Source organism: Lingula anatina, chromosome 1 (genome assembly GCF_051362555.1).
Source record: "Lingula anatina isolate TDL-2025a chromosome 1, LinAna3.0, whole genome shotgun sequence".
In the NCBI taxonomy this organism is placed as follows: domain Eukaryota; kingdom Metazoa; phylum Brachiopoda; class Lingulata; order Lingulida; family Lingulidae; genus Lingula; species Lingula anatina.
This window is the reverse complement of record NC_141767.1, coordinates 55,371,825-55,396,522: the sequence shown is the minus strand read 5'-3', so window position 1 is coordinate 55,396,522 and position 24,698 is coordinate 55,371,825. Positions and strand designations below refer to the sequence as shown.

The window sequence follows — 24,698 nt, the reverse complement described above, 5'->3', positions numbered from 1 at the left end:
AGTGGCACTTCATACACCAAATTTGGAGGATATTTACCCATTTGCTCAATAACACCAGCACCATTTCCCCCATAAGATAAGTTTATTTAGCCAATTATAAAAATCGGAAATCATTTTCCTTTTGGAGCAAGTTTGATAATATACAGAGTAAAATAATACAATAAATAAATAATAACTCTTCGTTTCGGCCAAAAAATTAATTTTCCTGGAGTAAACAACAATTTTCCCATACTAACCAATGGTTAATGGATTCATTTTTACATTCAAAGTTAGTCCCTGGTTTTTTTCTAAAAAGTTTGGCTTTTAGTATAGCCATCAGTGGAGGTCACGTGGTCTAAAGACAAGCTCAGATATCAGAATAATAGCTATAACTGCCGTTTTTGTGGTAAAACAGAATATATTATATTTCTATGCTTTCAATTACACACCTGTAAAAATTGACTAAAATAGGCACGCTATCAGTAAAAGTTCTCAACGATCTTTGCCGTGCCTTCTTTACTCTTCGCGGTGTTATCTTTCCAATTCAATTTACTATTAACAATCAGTTTTTTGGTTTCTTCATTTTTAGACATGCATGCAGGTGATAAGAGAAAAAAAACCTTTTTTAATAAGTTTATTCACATAATATATCCTTGTACAAGTACTAGAATTAACTTTCTGACCTGTGAAATCATCATCTAGCAGACAATGGTTTAGTATAACTACACAATAGAAATATATTTCTTATCTTTTTTCAGTGGCACATATAACCACTTGCTCAAAATATTATCTTAATGCGAGGCAACAGACTTTGTTAATTTTTTTCTTAACATTATTATGTGCTTAAGGTATTTTCAACCAATGTTTAATAAGTATATTAATTCTACGTAAAATGTACAGAAACCTGCAACAGAGCTAAAATTGTCACATTTTAATGACTCAATGTGGCAAGCAATTTTAACAATCAATAGCTTTTATACTTAAATGTATCATACTTTTAACATAAATTCTGAAGATGCTTAAGTTTCATTAATTTGAAATGTTACATATATGATTTTGCATTTAATATGATTAAAATATATTTAAAATAAAAATTAACCCAAAAGTGAATACAGGCTTACCAAACCACCCAATTTAACAACCATTACCCCAGCACCTTTTGCTTTAAAATCAATTCAATCAGTTACATTTTCATACAGAAAATATGCAATCCAGAAGTTGACAAGTATAAAAATAAAGCAATGTAAATATTTACTGGATTGTTATATGAAAAACTCATCTGTAGGTTAAATCAAATCACAGTCACAGGCAACCTTGTAAGCGTGCACACATTCAGAATTTACTTGACATTCAGCACTGCACGAAGAGTAACAAACACTTAAAATCTTTTAAAATACTGTTAAACTCATGCTTCTGTTTACTTTGCGTCCAACAAGCCTGGACGACTTAGCAGGCTTCTGAGTGGCTGTCCCTCTGTCCTTTGCTTCACGCAATTGTCTGAAATGGATATAAACTCCAAGTCAAAATTTTAAAAAGGCTATGCATACTCCCATTACTATACACAAAACTTGCTAGGAAACAGTAAATTTTTACAGATGGTCTTCATCAAATTGCTTTGAAAACAAAAGCCTCTTTTTTTCCCAGATTTCCGTTTATTCATATCATTATCCATATCACTATCTATTGATACAAACAATTCTTACCTTGCAAGTATTTCATTTTTGAACTTTTCTTCATTCAGTTCCTTCCTCAACTGTGCTTTAGACTTCTTGCCAAAGGGACACAACACTGGATGCTGGGTAAGACTTGTTGCTGATGGCCTGATCAAAGGATCAGGATGGATCATCGTCTGGAACAACAAAGAAAAAGAAACATCATCAAGACTAATGAAAATTAATTTCTTCTATATACCTTTAGTAAGGTCTTAGATGGGTTACGATTTCTTCCAAAACCTGTTAATATTTGATCATGTGATACAGAACGTATATCGTACAAAATGGTATGCAAAATACAGTTTATTACATTACAGTATTATCCTGTTGTGCAAGTTTCATGAAAATTTGAAAGCTGGTTGTTTGAAAATTGATGTCGAAATGGACAGTTTTTTATTTTAATAAGATGTGTCAAATATGATTTGTACATTCTTAATTACGTGATTCTACACACCCTCAGCAATTGGTTAAATTCATGTGAATAATGTGGCAGATACGGCAATTCTCCTCTCCTTATAGCATGCCACTGTTCACCATTCTTAGGCAAAGGTCTACCACCACCCTGAAAAAAATGATAAAATTTTAACATATATTTCAAAGAACTGTAAGGTCAAATCCAAGAGATTACACTTAAGGTTTATTGATGGTTGGAGTCAAAAAAAGTAGGAGATATTCTGACAGTGTTATTGAGCAAAGTCGAAACTACAAGCTATCTATGTATCTAAAAAGCAAACAAACAATTAGTCAATATTTTAATAATGTTTTTCAAAAATACTTACTGCTATGTAAATTGTCAAAGCTAAAGAAAAGATGTCTGCTTTGGTAAGGTGTGTATAGTCTTCTTGTAAAATTTCATTTGGCAAATATCTACAATCCCCCTCCTCTACACAAGAATTGGTCACAGATGTCACGTGTCCCAGGTCACCTAAACAATGAAATCACATAACCCAATATTAATACATACAAAGTTGAACATAAAGACATCAATTTCTTTTTAATAAATATGACAGTAGGTCAAGCCTACAAGAAACCATTTCCAAAAATGATGCAAACAGAACACTGCATTATAGGCAATAATAACTTACCAATCTTATATGTCACTGGTTCTGTATAACATTCTTCTTCTTCACAAATGTCCATTTCAAGCCCACTTTCTGGGGAATTCAAAAGCTTTGGGTCTCGATGGATAAAAATGTTATCTGAAATTCAAGTGAACATTTTAAAATTTAGGCATGACTGGCAGTACTTAGCAATAACACTGATAAAAACAGTTGCAGTCAAGAAGACAAGACTGCAAGAAAATTTTACCAAAAAAAATTTTTTTTAAATTTATGTCCCCATTGCTTTCCATTAATGTACTTTTTAAATTTCAACTACTTGTGTTAGTGTTAATTGGAACTACAGCTGTGTTATATTTTCTTCAAATTAAATTTGTAACATACCTGGCTTAATATCTAGATGCACTAAGTTTTGTGAGTGTATATACTTCAGCCCCATGACCAGCTGGTGCAAAATCTCTGTGAGTTCTGATTCTGTGAAAAGTCGCTCCAGTTTCATGTTGTCTTGTATGAAACTACTTAAACTACCACCTGTTCATAATGAATAAATATGAATAAATACATATAATACACATCTTAGACCATTTAAATGCTTCCCATCATAAGTTACAAACAAGGAATCTTTGTCTGTACATAAAAATAAAATTTAAGGGTTCGTTCACATGAAAAATCTTTTTTTTTTCTAAAAATCTAAAAAATCTATTGGCAGTATCTTGTGATCACAGTCTGTGCCCTGAATACCCCACAGCATAATTACTGGCAGCGCCAGCCAGTTACTTCCAAAGCTGTAATTAATTCTCGGCTGCGCTCAGAGCAGATTCTGACACCTTGACGCATGCGCAGTAGTATCTTTAAGCTGTGGAGTTTATCAGTTTAGTTGTGACGACTCAAGCATACAGACGCGTAATATGGCTAGTGGTAGTGCTTGTTATTGCACAAAATCACATCTTTCAAAGCAACTGCGACCAACTTTTACTTTCTAACTTCCTACTGTGCATGCATCAAAGTATGAGAATTTCCTCTTAGCACAGCCGAGAATTAATTTCAGCTTTGGAAGCAACTCGCTCGCGCTGCCAGTAATCACGCCACGGGCTATTTAGGGCACAGACTGTGATCACAAGATACCGCAAATAGATTTTTCATGTGAACCAACCCTAAGTGACTACATGTATAATGTATAAATAAATCAGTATGAAAAATACCATAATCATATTAAAACAAAATACAATATTGCTGTTGTATTTCATTATTTAAATGTACTTACCATTGCAATATTCATTTTGTATGTACATGCAACCATCCTCTGCCCAAGCTGAATAATATCTTACGACATGTGGGTGCTTCCCTAGAACTGCATGGGCATATACTTCATTCATAGCACTTCGCCTAAAAATGAAAACACGCTTTGACACATCAGCACAAAATTCAATCAACATATTAGTGATTATGAGTTTTTACAATAAACTTTACTTTTAATAAAACCTGGTGATATTTATACAATTGATAAATTAATTGCATTTCCAAGAGAAATTTTATACAGTAAGACTGTATACTCCTAAAAAGGTGTGATTATTTATCATATGGACTGAGAAGATTCAAAATGATGAAGTTTAAATATAGTAATTTTTGTAAACTGTGGATAGAAAGATTTGAACTACATCTTTTTTTATGTTGATATAACATGACCATGTGATAAATTATGCTGTGTGATTTAAAAAAAATTAGTCACTTACTCATAAGCACTCCCTGCCACTGGGGCCTTGGATTTTTTAACTGCATATGTACAGCCATCCAGTCTATTAACACACTTGAACACACTGCCAAACTCTCCATTTCCAAGTTTGCAAACTTCAAGAAATTCTTCTTTGTATCGAGATGTATTGATCTCCCTAAGAGCTAGTTTCTGAATAAAATTACACTTCTAATTTATCCGTGAATATAAGCAATTACACATTTAGCATTTCAAGAAATACAATTTGAAAACAACTACATTTGTACAATGATGACAACACTACTTATCTCTTCATAAAGTAGTTTGAACCCATAAGAAAAAATATTAATAAAATAAAATGAAATAAAAATGCAACTTGTTTACCTTGTTTATGGGTGAGTCATCCACTGCTTCATCATCAGAGTCATCCAGGATACTTCTAATAAAAAAAATGGATAAATTACATTCCTTTTAGTCTAGAGTACTTCTGTTCTTGAAAATCTAACAAAAAGATTCTCGTAACCCTTACGTAACATTTAATTTTAATTAAGATGAAAGGTTTTGGATAGCAGATTGACAGAATCTAAATGTTTACAAACCCCTTAGGTTAATTTAAAGATCACATTCTTTCTAAGCACATTCAAAGAACTTAGAAGGATGTTCTGTTGATTTCCTTCTATAGTGAATTTCCTTTAAAATATTTATACTGTACTGTTGGATTGTAAAGAGGACTTGGATTTTTGATATTGAAGGTGCTTTACACTGACAGGGTTTATGTGAACATGCAATACACAACAATAAATCAAATTTAAGCACAGACTATGGGAAATAAAATACTTAGTTTGGACTAACACAGAATTGGGAGGATCTGCAGATTTCTTGTGGTGACCAGACCTTTAGTATATCCCAGAAACTTACCCATTTCTGAATATGTAATTATGCATCAAACACATTACTGTCCAAATAATGATGTGAAAATAATGACAAAAAATAGTCAAAGAGTATCTTAAATCTCTCTCCCAAATAAAAAAGTTTTCTCTATTAGTTAAACCAGTTTCATATTAGCTTATGCCAGTTTCCTTCCCATTGATAAGAGAACAAAATTAATTAACACTACCACTGGAGATGAGACAGATAAAACTTAACAAACCAACTGCCAAGCCACTGAACAGATCCGAGATTCTTATCTAACAATGTAACAAGTTGAAACCATTTAAATCAGGCATTCATGCACAATTAAGCCAAAGGAATGCTTCAAGAGTTTGTGCACCATGCAATCAGTGGTTACCTTTGTTCTCAAAATAAAGATATATCTCTAAAGGTCATAAAAGTAAAATATCATACACCGTCAGCAATATTAAGGGAAATTGGTTTGTTGGTTCAATATATAAAAAAACATTACTAATTGACTTAAAAGAATTTTTTTTAAATTGTAGACTATTAATTGCCCCCTCCTACCTATTAAGCTTTTCTAAACACTCTGGTTTGACTAAATTTAATGCTTTAAAAACCAAATCATGCAATATTGACTGATTAAGAAAAGTTCCTTAATAAAAGACAATTTGAAAAATACACTTTTTAGCCAGACTTTTACTGTCCAAATATATGGTTGTTACAAAAGGGCAACTGTCAATCTCACATATCAGGGAAAAATCAACTGTAAATGGTTTCCTCACCACCTGCTCTTTTGACAGAAGCTAACTGAAACACACCAAGAGGTCTTCCTGCATAGAATACACCTGCGTGACAAACAACCCTACTGCTGGAATGCTATTTTTTCGTGAAACAAACAGTGTAGGGAAGAAAAGCACCTGTTCAGTTAATGAAGCTTTATAAATAATCATAATAATAATAATAGAAAGCAGAGGCATTTACAAATTTTAAATGCTCTGAATCTTCTTAGTAGTGCTTTCATCCATTAACTAGGTTACTTTTATTAACTGTAAAATTAATTTAATTTTTAAAATTAAAAAATTTGCAGAAAAAAGGAGCTTAGACTTCAATACATCATATAATATGGAGTATTTATTATTACTATCAAAAATTGCTGTATTAAGGCAGTTTAAGTGTTTGCCACTTAGGAAAATTAGTTGCTGGACCAAAAGTCCAGCCATCTTGAAAAATAGCTGAACTGGAATATCTGACTGGTGGTAAAACTTCTCAGCCCCTTCTGAAAGTTGTCAACCCCAGACAGATGGTCCAGCATTAATTTCAAATACTGGGCAGTTTGCATATTTTAATTTATTTGAATAGTATGCTTTAACTTTAAACTTCCAATTACCTATAGACCCTCATTTAAAATTGTAAATATTCCACATAAAAATTGTGTAAGTGGTATTTGAATGAAGGGCAGTTCATTATTCACCCAGGTGAGTAACCACAAACTTATGACTCATAATCATGTATCTGACTCATTGACCTAGATTTTAGTCAGGAAAAGCTAATCAAAAGGTGTTTTAAAATCATTTTGAATTTGGCCTTTTAAATTGCGGATATTTGAAATAATTACCTGTAATCATCATTCCTTGTCCTTTTGATGGGTTTAGAATTATTGTTTGGTGTAAAGGGGTTAACGTTAGCAAGAATTTTTTCCTGGTCATTTTTTCTTTGCTCTGTCCTGCTGCTGGAAGTAAGCTTTCCTCCAAATAATTTTGTCTTGTTGGTCCTCAAAGTTCTTCTTTGGGCCTTTTCCAACAAACTTTTTGGCGTATGTGGAGTGTCAAATAATCTTAGAGCTTTCAGTCTTTTGTGGGGTGGTGTATCGGCACGAGAACTGGTTCTAGATGGGATTTTAAAATTGTCATTTTGGTTTGCTCCCGAATCTAAAAAATCCTCGTCAACAATATCCAAATCAAAAGCTGGCAATGGGGATCGTAGCCTTGTCCTTGCAGGTCGTAATCGACATGGGCTGGAAACTGGTGTCGGACTAGCAAACTCACGCTCCCAAAAGCTAGAGGCGTCATTATCACTGCTACTTGGACTGAATAACGACTCCATTGAAGCGTCTTGCGGTGAATCCATCGTGTCTTCCTCTCCGTCGCAAATGTCGAAATTTACAATAGGTACACTGTCAACTCTTCGCTCAATTTCACCATCAGAAAACAGTCGACCTCTACATTGATCCATGTTGATGTTGTTACGACTACTGAATGACTTCAAATCGCTACCATAGGGAGATTAGATGGTATAATTACGTCTGTTTATACTAATTACAAACTGCTTCCTTAAAATACCCACGCTTTATTTTTGGCGGGACCGTTATCCACGTGATTATGTTTCAGCCAATGAACATTTTTCAAATAAAAGCCAGTTCTCGCGAGATTTAAACCGGAAGTTACAGAAGAAACACGACACGCCGAAGCCATTAGTTCTTTTATTAACAGGGGAAGCCAAGGTTTGAAATAAAATAAAAGGTAACCGATATTGGTCTAAACTTCTTGCTACATGGAACTTATAATGATAACAATCTTAGAATAAGTCATTTAACGATGTTAACGTACACTTTCTAAACTCTGGCAGTGGCAATTAAGGCACGCTTTGCTGTCACTCTGTCACTCAGTTTCAATGGTGTTGTCAGTCACCTTGATTGGTTACTGAAAATCCACATAAATGACTTCAGAATACTGCACTAGTCGACCACAGTCCAAAAAGTCGCGATCAAAATCCATTCAGTATTTTTGAAACCAAAATTAAAACTGCCATAACTTAAAAGTACACGCCATAGATTTTGAAAATCACCAGACTTTATATTTTTTCCAGCCACAGCTTCTTATAAAACCTCACACACACATTAAAAATGGCTTAATCTGTAAATATTTTTTCTGGAGCATATCTGATGTTAATATTTCCATTGAAGCTTATAGGAAAATGGTTGCTGTTATGATGACTGGCCAGTCATTTTTTAGCTAAAAACAACCTTTATAAATTTTAGAAAAGGTCTAATCCAAGTGCAATTCGAGACAGTTCAATGATTTTTCAGTATGAGAAAATTGCTTGTTTTCCCAGGAAAATCCATTTTAGCGTGTAAATATCATAGAGCGTACCTTTAATTAGTTCAGTTTTTGGCCTTACCCAGCAGATTTAAAATCTATCATGTGGATAGTAATCATGCAGAGTATGAAGAGAATGAAACTTAAATACAATGAAAGTTCATTTTTTAAAGTTCTGATTTTTTTAAACTTGTTGGAGAGGTATAGTTATTTTATTCTTTTGAAAATAATTTCAGGATGTCAGATAACAGTGTTGCTTTTATTCAAAGTGAACTGAAGTCAGTGAAAGAAAATTGTGAGAAGAAGGTGAAGGATTCTAAATTAGTGGCATGTGTACCTGCTATGGTTAGAGTTGTTCTGGAGTAAGTATATAAGGAAAACTGATGGAGAATACCTAGACCGTCAGAGTAGTCAACAATTTTTCTTCCCAATAAGCCATTAGCAAATCTTGAACCACCTTTCTTTTTACTCTCTTCTTGAAAGCCTGTGTCTACCACCCTGAGCTTCAGAGCTAACTTGACACTAACCTCTTCACTGTAGCCTATCTTCATCGTGTCAAGTAACCTCTGACCAGATTCGATTGCCTCCGCCGCCCGCCAATCAAATTTAAAAGCCCGCACTCAATGACTCATTGAACGATCTAGCCAATGAACGCGAACGAGTCAAAGCGCGCTTTGTTCAAATCCGGACCAATCAAAGATAAGGCTGGATATCAGGGACTTGCCGTAACCTGTGGGCAGCACGCAAATAACATCGTCTCTCAGTAGATAATGATGCAGGGCCTCAAACTGCTAGACCCTATGGTTTCAATTCCGATTTACTCATATTTTGCAAAGAATAAAGAGACAACTTAACACATTCTTTTTCGTAGTCACTCGCCTTGCTTTCTTTGTGTACGGTAATACACTCGGAACTACTCGGATGTCTCCGCACTCGACAATAACTTTGTTGTTAGTATGGAGCTTGCGGAATCAGCCGAGGATTGCCGATTGACGGTCAACCAATCAGCGTTTTCACCAAACTTTGGTGAAAAAATTTGAAACATGGATTTGATTGGCTTATATAAACTAGGTCAAACTATTTTCGTCAGAGGTTACTTGACACGATGAAGATAGGCTACAGTGAATAGGTTAGTGTCAAGTTAGCTCTGAAACTCAGGGTGGTGTCTACAAGTGAGACTGTCAATTTTGTCATCATTCATGTAAAACTAACTGATAAGCGCTAGTACATGGTGTGCTGTAAAGCTTCTTGTGCACAAAGCAGGCACATTTTAGGTATGGAGATGTTTTCTATGGCATTTTCATTTTGACTGCTCTGTTTTTATTGATGAAGATGAAAATATTGACTTACTAGTAAGCTAAATTGTTTGTATGATAATCTCATTAACAGACATTTATAAACTATTTTAATAAGATTTTTTTATTTAATCAAAACAGTGACATATAATAAATCATAATAATAATATTATATTATAATAATAAGTGCCTGTTTTTCTGAATAAGTTATAAAAATTATTATTAACAATCAAATCTTTTCTCTGTTTCAGGCAAACACAACACAAGAGCATAGTGGTTTGTCTCATGTTCCCAGATAAATATCCAGATGCCACAATTTTGATAGAACTGAAAAGCAAAACTCTCTCATACAAGCTTCTGCAGGGACTCACTAAAGTTGCTGAGGAGGAAGCAAAAAAATATCTAGGGAGAGAACAGGTAATATCATTTTAGAAAAAATCTCTTAAAATTGATGCAAGCATATATCTAATGTACATATAAGACAGTAGTAAGTTTGGAAAATGTGTATACTATATTGTTGTTTTTCAGGTCTTAATGGTGCTCAAGTTTATCAGGAATTTCATTCAAGAAAATCCCCTGTGTGTTTGCAGTGAAGAAATCTCTTTCATAAAAAAAGATCTTTTACAAGACTGTGATGACATTAAATTAAAGCAGAAACTATCTCAAATTATTCTTAAAGTGAAAAAAGACCAGTACTTTATGAACTTTAAGATCACAATACCAGATAATTATCCATTTGATCAGTCTAGGTAAGTGTTCATGTAAAGTTTGTATTTGTATTGTTTGTTTCTCTCTGTTTATAGAAAACATAAAAAAAAAGACCATTATTTTAAAAGAAGCCTTACTGAACACTCACTAAAACTTTTAATGTATTTTTATTATGTATAACTTAAACATGTTCAGTAGAGATTAGACAACCTTGTTTTTATTTCCATTTTAGCATAGAGGTAGCTGATCACAACTTTCCAGAACCATTGACAGTCAACATATTAGCTCAAGCAAATGAAATAGCAAGGCGGTGTGTACAACCTCCTCTTAAAAAGAGACCTAAGTAAGTACTGATATCTTCAGATGACAGCAATTATAAAAACTCAATTATGGCATTATATTCAAAATAATTTGATGTATGCAGTTTTTTACAGTAAAAGGAGAAGGGTCTAGATAATCCTAATTGCAATCTTACAGTATAAACTGGATGCGGCATATATAACACTTCACATTTAAATAGCAACATGTGTTGCATGCAGGGCTTTTCCCAGGATTGGGTGTAAGGTCGTCCAAAATCATGTTTGAGCTGGACAACGGCACCATTTGAGGTGACAAACTTTTCAGAATTATCGAAAGGCCCATTTTCAAGTTCAACAAAATTTTCAAAGCGAAAAAAATTACATTAGCTGAAAATTGTCTTCCAACAAAATTTTCCAGACAGATGAAATCTTCAAGTTTTTTACAGCACATCTGGATCAGGTTTTTTAGTGAAATACATTTCAAACATAAGACTTCAAGAAGAATTGAAAAAAGTCTGGAAATTCTCAAAAGTAGATATACTTCTGATGGTGATATTGTTTTGCAGAGACCCCCCATTTGAGCCAAAACCTGCTGTTCGCCCAGTGTGTGAGTATATGATTCGTACCTGTATAAAGAACTATCCAGCCCAAAAATGTCCCCTGTGCAATGAAATGGCTCTCCCTGAAAACCCACAAGTGAGTTAAAGTAAAGCATTTTATTGTTAAATATTTTGACTCCTTTATTTAGTAATTTTGCTCAGTGAAGTGCTCAATAAGCTCATTTCATTAACTGACTCACCCTTAGTTTTTATGTACAGACACAGATGTGTCTGTACATATTGCCATCACCTGTGTCTGTCGTCGCCGTCGCCGATGCCGATGGCGATGCCGATGCCGATGCCGTCGCCGTGCACTTTCCTTGTAAACACGATAAGTGGAAGGCAGTTTCATTTTTTGGCTTTATATTTACAGAGCTGATGAATATTCATAAAACGCAGGTCAAGTTTGAAAATCAGCATGATCGGGCCATTATTGTAGAAGTTATGCTGTTTTTTCACTTTTCAGCATATATGCAACCTTGTAAACACATTTTAAGGAAAACCGTTAGGCCTGTTGTCATGACACTCACAGGAATAATCAATCTTACTAAAACGCAGGTTGAGTTCGAAAATCAGCATAATCGGGGCATTATTTTAGAAGTAATGCTGTTTTTTCACATTTCCTCAGATTTCCTCAGATTTAATTCTTAGGCATGTTAATAGCCTTATTATTTAAGTAATAAGATACGTAAAAGTGTTTGTTTGACATTTCCTGCATCTTTACAACATTGTTAGTTGATTATGTAAAAATGATGGTAAACTTGTTATCGTGTATTGTATAATAAAGTGTCAAAAATGGAAATAAACTCATATCATTGCAGTTTGTCAGATTCAATCATTCACTATGTTCAGAATCTCAGAATGGAAGAAATTGGACATTTAACACTGTTCTATTGATATTTTTCACATCTCATCAATTTTCTTAGTTGATCTTATAAAAATGGCAGTAACCTATTAATTTTGTTTTATGTTAAAAAAGTGTTAAAAAATGGAAATAAGCCCATTTCAGAACAGTGCAGTCTTGTTTACATTTTGGCATTTTGAAGGTGTGACTTTGAAGTTCCATCGGCCTAAAAACCTTTGTTAGTCACGTTTACTATTTGTCCATGATACTAATATTTTATTATTAAAAATTGATGATCATTATGCTGTTAAACATTATGTAATATTGCATCAAAATTTGAAAAAAACCTATTTTGGGCACTGCTCCCATGATGACCATTTAAGAAAAACCATGTCACTTACTGTTCTCAAACAGTACAGTTAATATGTACAGATGTGTCTGTATGTTGTGAGTTCTGCTTTATTACATTCAAGATTCCCGCGTCAAGTCACATGGTACCAGGTGTCATGCGACACCTGGCGTGACGCGTAAACGATCCATAGGCTAATACACTACATTCCTCCCCATCATATTTTCAAAACATGCTTATATAAAAACCACTGATAATTAAGATAAGTGTGAATTAATTACAATTGTTGACATAACTTTAACATACATACGGATTACACTTTATCAACAGCATCTTAGTCAACCCTTGCTTTAAATGACAATGTTATATGTATTGTATGCCTTACATCAGCACAGTTAATGATAATGAGATCTATTTTTGTGCATAGTAAATAATAATTGTGCATATACATTACATATTAACGGCACATATAAATACATTATTTCCTTATAACTAAGGTAACATGTTGTGTTAAACAGTGCATACTTTCAAGTCCCATATTTTTATATATAAATGTGCATGCATTACTGCATAAACGGCACATATGAACTTTACTAATTATGCTAAATCTGCATTATCAACATGACACATGCACTTTACTCACAAGACTGTACTGTGCATCCAAACAGCTTCAGAATACAAACAACTTTTACAAATGCCTTGATAAAGTGAACGACATATAATTGTGTCACTTGTATGAATAGAATATTTAATGCAAATACAGGCTCAGTATAATGTAGCCAATATATGTATGTAAAACATAGTCAATGTTCTGTTCAAAGTCAATAGAGTTCACAGAAAATGTCCCATTATCTCAGTAACTTGTCCTTGGCATAACGTATTGTAGTGGATATCGCTGTCACATCTGTTAATAATAACCTCATTAGTTCTGAGTCTTCCTCTCAACAATAACGTATTGGAGGTATAACTGTTCTGCCACTTCTCGTAACAACAGCATCTTTGACAGTTCTATCACCTTGTGGTTGGTCATCACCCACATTAGGAGGAGTCACACATTTAGCTTTGGAGGGTTTTAGGGCCCCCCTTCCCTTACAGGGCTTTAAGTGATCATGATGCACCACCACAACTTTTCTTTTTGTTTTTATCTTATACAAAATTGGAGAAAGCACCTCAATAATTTTGAAGGGACCGAGCCATACAGGCTGTAATTTCTTTGAACGACCGGGTTTTGACATGTTATTATATCTATACACTAGGTCACCTTTACAATATTGTGTCTGTCTGGCATTTGCGTCATAGTACGCTTTTTGTGTCTTTAAATTTTCGCCGAGACATTTTCTGGCCAACTCGTGAACGCTCTCTAGCTTCTCTTTTAATTGCATGACATAGCTATTTGGTTCAACATCTCCTTTAATAGATTTTAAACCAAACGTAAAATCAATGGGCTGTCTAGTTTCCCTTCCAAACATCAACATGTTTGGGGTCAGACCTGTTTGTCTGTTAGGGACCGCCCTGATTGCGCTTGTAATTAAAGATAAATGTTCATCCCAATTACTGTCCTGTCCTTCCAAATAACACCGTATGCACTGCATGATAGTCCTATTCTGACGCTCGACGGCGCCATTCGAACTCGGCCTGTACGGACTGGTTTGAGTTTTATTAATGGACAGTAAACTACAAACATTACTAAACAATTCACTTGTAAAATTGGCACCCATGTCGGAATGTATGATAGTTGGACAACCAAACCTAGCAATGAAATTGTTTACCAATGTTTTGCTAACCGTATCTGCAGTTTGGTCCGCTAATGGATACGCTTCCACCCATTTAGTGAACTGACATACGACAACTAAAATGTACTTATTCCCTGATTTACTGGGAGTAAGTGGTCCTAAAATATCTATGTGAACTCTCTCTAAAGGTGCACCGGCATGGAAATTTTGCAATTCAGCTCTGAATTTCCTGTTTGCCTTTTTATTTTTTTCACAGGCCACACATGAATTGACATACAGTTTGCAGTCGGTAGTCATTCCATACCAAAATACACTTTGTCTCAACTTAGAAAGAGTCCGAGCAATCCCTTGATGACCTGAAATAACAGGGTCATGACACAATGATAAGGCTTCCTGTTGAAATTCTTTGGGTAATACCAAAAGAGGGTTAAAAGAGCCTTTATCAAACCTGCTGTAATATAAAACACCATCTTTCATGGACAGCAAATTGAAGTTTGTCCATAAAAATTTCACAGCTGTCGAGCATAGTTGCAACTCCTCTTGAGAAGGACTTACATTTTCCTCAATCCAACCTATCACCTTTAATAAGTGATTATCTTTTAATTGCGCTTCTCTGAGTTGACTTGCTGTATACTTTGCAAACAATTCAACATTCCCAGTATTTTCCCTGGGTGGGTCTACGGCAGGTGTAACAGTTTTCACGCTTCTTAGAGACAGGGGCCCTATGTAATCGACATCTTTATTAAATCTGTCCCATTCTTCATGAAGCCTGGTACAGTGATGACAGCCTCCACAAGGTAACTTTGTCACATCACAACCATCTTCATAGTAATAACAGTCTTTGTGCTGAAGAGGAATGCGTGACAATGAATCAGCATTACTGTGGTTTTTTCCCGATCTGTGCTGAATTTCGAAATCATACTGAGCCAATTCCTCCATCCACCTTGCTAAAACACCATTGAGCAATTTAAAACGCATGATCCAAGTCAAACTGCAATGATCTGTCCTTATTACAAACTTTCTACCAAGTAGATAGTGCCTGTACTGCCGAGTAAATCGGACTACTGCTAAAAGCTCCTTTTTAGTCGTGCAATAACGACGTTGACTAGGAGTGAGAGCAAAACTGCCATAACTAATGACCTTTTCAGTGTCATTTTGCACCTGTATGAGCTCAGCTCCAATACAAGTATCACTGGCGTCCGTGTCTAAAATAAATAAACCATCACTGTCTGGAAAGCTCAGCACGGGACTATGGACCAAAGCCTGTTTCAAGTCATTGAATGCAACTTCGTGTTCATTAGTCCAATTAAAAACACTTTTGTTTTTGGTCAAATCATACAGTATACCAGACATAGCAGCAAAACATTTTATGTGACTTCTATGGTAATTAACTAGACCAAGAAATCTTTCCACATCTTTCTTACATTTTGGACGTGGCCAACGTTGAACTGCTTTTATACTGTCAGGATTTGGAGCAATGCCATTCTCATCTACCAATTTGCCCAAATAGAGAACACTCCTTTTGAGTAATGAACACTTGGATGGTTTTAATTTCAATCCATTTTCTTTGAATCTATCCAACACCAGTGCAATATTGGCTATAGAATCATCAAAACTGTTCCCAAGCACAACAACATCATCCAAGTAAGCGAGTACTTGTCTCCACGTCAAACCATGCAGAACTGAATTGACTGCTCGCATGAAAGTAGCAGGGCTGTTAGTCAAACCAAACGGTAGTCTCTTAAACTCAAACAAACCGTACTTGGTCATAAAAGCGGTTTTAGGCCGGGAGCTTTCCTCAACTTCAACCTGATAATAAGCACAGTTCATATCAAGAGTGCTGAAATACCGAGTGCCCGCTAAAACATCTAAGCATTCGTCTATTTGCGGTAGTGGATACACATCCTTAACGGTCACTTTATTTAAAGCACGAAAATCTATGCAATATCTCAAAGTGCCGTCCTTTTTTCTCACTAAAACAGGAGAGGATGCCCATTCGGAACAAGAGGGTTGCACAATGTCAGCGGCTAACAATTTATCTAATGTTGCCTTTTCCTCTTGCTCGAAACCCAGAGGTGTGCGTCTCAGTCTTTGTTTAATAGGCTTTGCTTCGTTGGTATCAATTCTATGTTTAATCTTTGTAAAATGACCGATATCAAATTCAGATTTGGAAAAAACATCGGCATATTTTATCAAAAGATTGCCTAATTTGAGAGACTGCTCATCAGACAAATCCTCACTAGATCGTTTCCACAAATCGCGCACGTGTTCAGGAATATTATTCTCCACATCGTTAGAGTTCACATCAACTTTCAACACCGAGAAAGACTGGTGCACATTCGAACTGTCAAAACTCTCAGGATATCCCAGTACACGCTCAATCTCTTCCAAATCACCCATCACATGACCTGCTTTTAAGGTAATTGACTTATCAGTCTCATTCCTTAGAGCGATTGAACAACTGAGGCAAGCATCCGTAAAATCGGTGCTTATCAACCCATAGGGCACCGAAAGACCCTTCTGATCATGTTTAGGGGCGTTGAGTAAAAAGGTTTTGTTCCTTTCCGCCACAAAGGGAACCTGAACAAACTTCTCAGAATGCGGTGGAACAGCAACTTTCTTTGATAAAATAACACGATTTGCCACTAAATAATTGTCACTACCTTTTCTTATAGAGGCATGAACTTTATTGCGTCTTCTATCTGAAGAATCTGGTCTGGTCAACGATATGAAATTGTTTTCCAGACAGATGTTACACTCAAACATTTTCAAGAAATCTAAACCCAATAAAACATTGTCTGGGATAGGAGCTGCAAGTGCTGTCCATTCATACACTTCTGAACCAATTGCTAATTTTAGGCCTTTTATTTCTCTTGCTCGTAAGCTAATCTGCGGTATACCTTTTATGTCATGGTACCCGCCGTAAGTAATTTCTCCAGTAATTTGTGATAACAGCTTGTCACTTACTATGGTCACTTGCGCTGCCGTGTCGATAACAGCGTTAGTTTTGATTCCATTGACATGTATGGGGACCACTAAACTTTCGCCTTTGGCCATGCCATTACAATAAACGGTGTGTGGGATCAGATTTGGTCCTACTGCAGCTGAGGTCGATTGTTGGACCGCACAGGCGACCTGTTGCGGTTTAACGAATCACTGTTTTTCTGGGGACAATTTGTGCTTATGTGACCCGTTTCATGGCAATTATAGCACCTTGTGATGCCCCTAGGGGGTGTACCAATCTGAGTGTCATTGCCCTTTTGCGTTTGGTTCACGGACTGACGGAATAACTGAATCAATTCTAACAACGAGGATTCAATGTTTTGCAACCTCTGCTCTGCATCATTCGACTGAAATGATTTTGCCCGATTAGGACTCGAGCTACGAGGTGAAAACTGAACGCGAGTCACATTTGGTGGATTTTGACGCTCAATATGATCTGTACATGGAGACTGGGGTTCTTTAAAAATAACTTTGCGCACTTGCTTATTACAATTTTCATTGCGTAACCCCAAAATTTGCATATTTGCTCCACACGTACGGGCATTTTCGACCGCCTCTTCTAATGTTCTAGGTCTCATGCACATCACTTTTCCCACTAAATCTTTATCTGAACACCCACGTAAAAACGATTCAGTGGCCATTTGATTGAATAGGCCAGTACCACGGTAGGCAGACAACGCTAATATTCTCACACGTGAGCCAAATTCTTCGTAGCTTTCGTTTTCTTTTTGTTTTATAGCGGCCAGTTCTGTTCGCGCCAATGATGAATTTTCAGTTTTTCCGAAACATTTCATAAGGGTATCCACAACACTGTGTAGGTGCATTCTTTCGTTAGGAGGTAGTTTTACAAACTCGTCGAGGGCTTTACCTTCTAGTGAGGTGATCATGATTTCATAGATTTCTTTGACTCCCCATCCCTTGCTCTCAGCAACGCAACATAATTTTACGTAATATGAATAGAAGTTAGTACTTCCATCATATGATTGAAAACGGGTGGGCGGCTGGGGGCAGGTAATGTGTGACTCATTGTATATGGGAAATGACCTACCTGTTGGAGGTGGTTGTCGGTTTTCGTCAGTATACAGGGGAGTGTCCACTGGCCGCGATCTTTGCGTGGGAGTAAATATGGGTACATCCTCACAGAATTGTAGATGTGGCCCTCTCGCATCATAATTCTGACGTCCATAACGGTACGCTGGAACGGTTGGGTCACTGACAACTGGTTGCCCCGGGTCTGGTATAAAATCAGCATTTGAACTTATTCGCTCAGCTAAACCATGAGTTGAAGACTCCGTTGAAGTAACAGAGACAGGTGTAGCATCGGCATCATGAGGATCATTTATCTCAATGTGTCCTTGCTGAGCATGAGTCAAGGGTGCAGCTGAATTTTCCAATAAGGATGGATTGTCACGTCTCATATATGAGATAAATTCTGTTTGAAATTTCTGCAGTCCTTCTGTCATTTTATAAACGTTTTCACATAGTCCTTCAAATTTTGAGTTCAAGTGTCTAATTTCGTTTTCCATATGTGTAATCCGTGTTTCCTCACAACTATTGTCAATTTCATTTGAGCATAGAGGCTCCATGTTGTTTAAAATCGTAAAATTATCATTCAACGTAATAAAATGTGACCATCCTCGTCGCCATTGTTGTGAGTTCTGCTTTATTACATTCAAGATTCCCGCGTCAAGTCACATGGTACCAGGTGTCATGCGACACCTGGCGTGACGCGTAAACGATCCATAGGCTAATACACTACATGTACATATTACCATCACCTGCGTCTGTCGTCGCCGTCGTTGCCGTCACTGTCGCTGTCGCCGGCGCCATGCACTTTCATTGTAAACACGATAAGTGGAAGGCAGTTTTACTTTTTGGCTGTATATTTACAGAGCTGATGAATATTCATAAAATGCAGGTCAAGTTCGAAAATCGGCATGATCGGGCCACTATTTTAGTAGTTATGCTTTTTTTTTTCACTTTTCAGCATATATGCAACACTGTAAACACAATATAAGAAAAACAGATAGGCCAATTGTCATTAAACTCACAGGAGTGGTCATTCCTGCTAAAACGCAGGTTGAGTTCAAAAATCAGCATAATCGGGCCATTATTTTAAAGAAATGCAGTTTTTTCACATTTCCTCAGATTTAATTCTTAGGCATGTAAACAGTTTCATTATTGAACTAATAAGATACGTAAAAGTGTTTGTTTGGCATTTCCTGCAATTTTACAACATTATTAGTTGATTATGTAAAAATGATGGTAAACTTGTTATCGTGTATTGTGTAATAAAGTTTCAAAAATGGAAATAAACTCATATCATTGCAGTTTGTCAGATTCAATCATTCACTATGTTCAGAATCTCAGAATGGAAGAGGTTGGACATTTAACACTGCTCTGTTGATATTTTTCCCATCTCATCAATTTTCTTAGTTTATCATATAGAAACGGCAGAAAACTGATAATTTTGTTTTATGTTAAAAATTGTTAAAAATGGAAAAAAAAAAACATTTCAGAACAGTGCTGTCTCGTTTACATTTTGGCATTTTCAAGTTGTGACTTTGAAGTTCCATGGGCCTGAAGACCTTTGCTAGTCACATTTTCTGAATATCCATAATACTAATATTTTATTATTAAAGTTGATGGTCATTATGCTGTTAAACATTATGTAATATTGCATCAAAATTTGAAAAAAAAAACTATTTTGGGCACTGCTCCCATGATGACCATTTAAGAAAAACCATGTCATTTACTGTTCTCAAACTTACAGGAAAGAAAAGTAGGAAATACAGTCTGTTTGGTAATTCTTGCTGCCAGTTAAACAGTTATTTTGTGAAAATTTAATTTTTCACATACTGGCATTTTCAAGGTGTGACTTTGAAGTTCCACGGGCTTGAAGACCCATGCTAGTCACATTTTCTGAAAATCCATGATACGTATATTTTATTATTAAAATTGAGTTATTATGCTGTTAACCATTATGTAATATTGCATCAGAATAGAAGAAAACACAATTTTGGGTGCTGCTGCCATGATGACCATTATGGGAAAACCATGTTACTTATGATTGCCAAACTTTCAAAAAAGAAATACAGGACTAAAATGCAGTCTGAGTTGGAAAAGCAGTCTAAGGAACTTCTTTTTCTGGAAGTTATACATTTTCAAAGTGTAAACTTGTCACATATTTTAATTACATTGGTATTACCTGTTGATGATAATTAAAATTTGATGTTGAATTTGCAGTTTAACATAATGTATTTTTGCATCAGAATTGACAGTAGCCTATTTTGTGCATAGTTATTTCCTGTTTTTTGTCTGTACATTTGACAGCTTTGCTGCCTTGTTTCTTCTAGTTTTGGAGATGCGCAGATTTGAAAATTAAAAGTAAAGAGAAAAATTTAAAGTAGGTCAAATGTAAAATTCAAGATCTCATTTGGATTTGCCATATATAAGTGCAAGTAATGGTGGGTGTATCTCTTCTAGTTTTAGAGATAATTTTCAATCCTGAAAGATTTTTTAAAAATGTATTTCACCTTTAAAAAAGTTCAAAGTTAAATGGTGCAGTCTTAATTATCCCACTTTTTTGGCGCATCAATATCAATCATTCAGTAGTGAAGCAATTCCTTGAATAATAAGGGAGGAGTTATCCAGTCAAAGAATTGTTAACAGATGGACAGATGTAGTGCTTTCGGGGTATGAAAATGTTCATTGAAAATTATTTTTCTCTTGGGCACCACCTTACTATTTAGAAAACAATAAACATTAATATGCTATGACTTATAAAACAGCTCCAATCATATTTTGTCTTTTGCTTTCCAGAAGTAAGGCAGTGAGGTTTATTTTTGAATATAAAAACACTTTTGATTGGTTTTGTAGGAAATAATAAATGAACCAAATCATGAGAAGTTTGCAGAGCGGGTTTATTGTGGTCACACATTTCATCATGGTTGCTTAGACATCTACATGAAAACACCACCTTTCACAGGTAACTTCAATATTTTTGTCCTTTTGCTATGAGCTATGTAGATTAATAAGATTAATTTTGAATTTTTGTTAAGAATGTTGAACAAAAATTTCTTGAATTCTGCATTGTTGAGATCACGCTCAAATACTATGTTAATTAAATAAAAACTCAGAGCTGTTCCATCACAGTAAATGAAATAATTTGTCTTTATCCATAATTTTGTAAATAATCACCCAAAGTACATAATTATCATTTTCTTAAAAATGCATAGTGTATAATGTTATCAACCTTTCAGGTGGGAAGAAATGTCCCAGCTGTAGTAATAGAATATATCATGAAAATTGGAAAGTGACTCCAGAACTAGCAGAAGCAAGATGGGCACACCAGGAGGCAAGGAGAAGGGAATTAGATGAAGTTGTGGACTTTTTAGAATGACTGTGATCTCCTTTGGTGACTTCTTTGACAAAAAGTATTTATTGAATAAAATTGCCCATATTTGCTTACTGCACAAAACCAGTTTTGAAATCTACTCCTTCAGTTTTTCTAGAACCATTAATTATCAATATTTTAATTATGATCACTACTGTATTTGTGACATAAAAACGTTCTTTATATATATATATATATATATATATATATATATATATATATATATATATATTGGTGGTAAAAGCAAAATGTGCAGTACGGTAATAGATAATAAATTTTGAACTCTGGAAAAATAAAACATAAGGCTTGGCAAAGCAGACAACTTGTGTTCAAAAATGACATTATTTCATCAAATTTGAACTTCTGAAACTTCAGAGCACCTCCTATTTCAAGAATTTTGACCAAAATGACATTTTCTTTATTTTAATTAATTTTTTCTGTACGAAATTTAAGGCACATTATGGTAACTCCAAAATTATAACATCTAGTCCCTTATATCTCCAAAACTGGCAGAGATAGGTCCATAGTTAATATTGATGTTGAATAGGAAGTCATATACTGGCAATCTTACTATGACCTTGAAATTGACCTTTGACCTACTTTTCACCATGAACTGAACTTTGCAAATTTTTCTTCCCTTTTATCTCCAAAACTGGCAGAGATAGGTCCATAGTTACTATTGAACTTGAATAGGAAGTCATATACTGGCAATCTAAATGTGACCTTAAAATTGACCTTTGACCTACTTTACACCATGAACTGAATTTTGCAAATTTTGCTTTCCTTTTATCTCCAAAACTGGCAGAGGTAGGTCCGTAGTTACTATTGAACTTGAATAGGAAGTCATATACTGGCAATCTATATGTGACATTAAAATTGACCTTTGACCTACTTTTCACCATGAAGTGAACTTTGCAAATTTTTCTTCCCTTTTATCTCCAAAACTGGCAGAGATAGGTCCATAGTTACTATTGAAGTTGAATAGGAAGTCATATACTGGCAATCTAAATGTGACCTTAAAATTGACCTTTGACCTACTTTACACCATGAACTGAATTTTGCAAATTTTGTTTTCCTTTTATCTCCAAAACTGGCTGAGATAGGTCCGTAGTTACTATTGAACTTGAATAGGAAGTCATATACTGGCAATCTAAATGTGACCTTGAAATTGACCTTTGACCTACTTTTCACCATGAACTGAACTTTGCAAATTTTGCTTCCCTTTTATCTCCAAAACTGGCAGAGATAGGTCCATAGTTACTATTGAACTTGAATAGGAAGTCATATACTGGCAATCTAAATGTGACCTTGAAATTGACCTTTGACCTACTTTACACCATGAACTGAATTTTGCAAATTTTGCTTCCCTTTTATCTCCAAAACTGGCTGAGATAGGTCCATAGTTACTATTGAACTTGAAAAGGAAGTCATATACTGGCAATCTAAATGTGACCTTAAAATTGACCTTTGACCTACTTTACACCATGAACTGCATTTTGCAAATTTTGCTTCCCTTTTATCTCCAAAACTGGCTGAGATAGGTCCATAGTTACTATTGAACCTGAATAGGAAGTCATATACTGGCAATCTAAATGTGACCTTAAAATTGACCTTTGTCCTACTTTTCACCATAAACTGAACTTTGCAAATTTTGCTTCCCTTTTATCTCCAAAACTGGCAGAGATAGGTCCATAGTTACTATTGCACTTGAATAGAAAGTCATAAGCTGGCAATCTAAATGTGACCTTGAAATTGACCTTTGACCTACTTTTCACCATGAACTGAATTTTGCAAAATTTGCTTCCCTTTTATCTCCAAAACTGGCTGAGATAGGTCCATAGTTACTATAAAAGTTGAATAGGAAGTCCTATACTGGCAATCTAAGTGTGACCTTGAAATTGACCTTTGACCTACTTTTTATCATGAACTGAACTCTGCTAATTTCTTTCTCTTTTAACTTCAAACTTGACAGAGATAGGTCCATAGTTACTCTTGAACTTGAATAGGAAGTCATATACTGGCAATTTACTGTGACCTTGAAATTGACCCTTGACCTACCTTACGAAGAACTTAAATTTGATTGTACCCTATATTTTTTTTGCAATAGTTTAAAAATTCTTGTTGATTGCATTTTTACAGCTTGTCAAGCACAAAACTGGTGGCTGTGTCACTTATTTTGTGTATGTGGGGGTCTATACGAATGCGCTTGCTCCAGCTGGTGGTACAATATTTGGAGGCGGTATCGCCTCTCTGATCCTCTAGTTTTATTTATGTTTACCGATTTTACATAATATTTTGTCAAATTGTTTGTCCCATGGACAAAAAAATTTTAAAAATTGTGCATGACAGAGTGGTATCAAATAAATGATTTTTTTCTTTAAATTAATTTTATATATCAACAGTTTGTTAAAGTTTTTCACTTGCTGCCATGCTTTAGAATAGAAAATATTAGCCAGATGTCACCACAAGTGAAAAGTGTATTGTGAAATGAGTGCAATAAACTTTCTTCATTATATGCATTTTTTCTGAAAGGAAATCACCACCCATATTCTTGTTCATTCTGAATCTAATTTATTTGAAATCGGTATGCAGTACATCAAATAGCAAAATTATATCGGAGATGGTTTTATCAATTAAAAAGTTTAGATTATGCATTAAACTTGAAAAAAATTTGCAAAATCATCCAAATGGTCAAAGATTAGTGTATGTTATTATAACAGAAGAAAATATGTTTCATAGAACAACTACCAATCTTGTTTTTTTAATCATTAAAAAAAGAAAAAATTGTCAATTTTTCTACAAATACAACCTATCTAAATGGATTTACCTATTTGACTTCAACATTAACTTTTTGTCTTACTAAAATTTATTGAAAAAATCAAATGCCCCTTTGACCTGTTAATCACTTAAAACTGATCACAATGTAGTCAATTCATGCTTCTAGGCAAAATGGGTTGACCAAACTCAAAACGGCCTTTCTTAGTCACGTGATTATAATCACCTCAACATTAAAGGCTAATCTA

The 24,698-nt window shown here is 35.0% G+C and overlaps 2 protein-coding genes across 4 annotated transcripts; one reads left to right on the top strand and one right to left on the bottom strand.

Moving 5' to 3' along the window:
• Positions 1-598: 598 nt before the first annotated feature.
• Positions 599-7,586, bottom strand: LOC106164857 (wee1-like protein kinase 1-A). Its single transcript, XM_013542889.3, has 10 exons — positions 6,970-7,586; positions 4,845-4,899; positions 4,483-4,652; positions 4,014-4,135; positions 3,134-3,280; positions 2,777-2,890; positions 2,471-2,616; positions 2,146-2,253; positions 1,683-1,828; positions 599-1,476 (listed from the first exon to the last, which is right to left on the bottom strand). The coding sequence occupies exons 1-10, from the start codon at positions 7,584-7,586 to the stop codon at positions 1,368-1,370; spliced, it is 1,734 nt and encodes a 577-aa protein (XP_013398343.2). The 3' UTR covers positions 599-1,367.
• Positions 7,587-7,715: 129 nt separating this feature from the next.
• On the top strand, positions 7,716-24,190 carry LOC106155069 (uncharacterized). Of its 3 annotated transcripts, none has more exons than XM_087002326.1 (8): positions 7,716-7,873; positions 8,686-8,811; positions 9,996-10,161; positions 10,273-10,493; positions 10,685-10,795; positions 11,318-11,447; positions 21,159-21,267; positions 21,542-24,190. In XM_087002326.1, exons 2-8 carry the CDS (start codon positions 8,687-8,689, stop codon positions 21,679-21,681), a joined length of 1,002 nt encoding a protein of 333 aa, XP_086858452.1. In that variant the 5' UTR covers positions 7,716-7,873; position 8,686; the 3' UTR covers positions 21,682-24,190. The 3 variants fall into 3 exon arrangements, with proteins under 3 accessions (XP_086858452.1, XP_086858453.1, XP_086858454.1); XM_087002327.1 differs by having other exon boundaries at positions 7,727-7,873; positions 8,719-8,811; XM_087002328.1 differs by lacking the exon at positions 8,686-8,811 and having other exon boundaries at positions 7,793-7,873.
• The last annotated feature ends 508 nt before the right edge of the window (positions 24,191-24,698 follow it).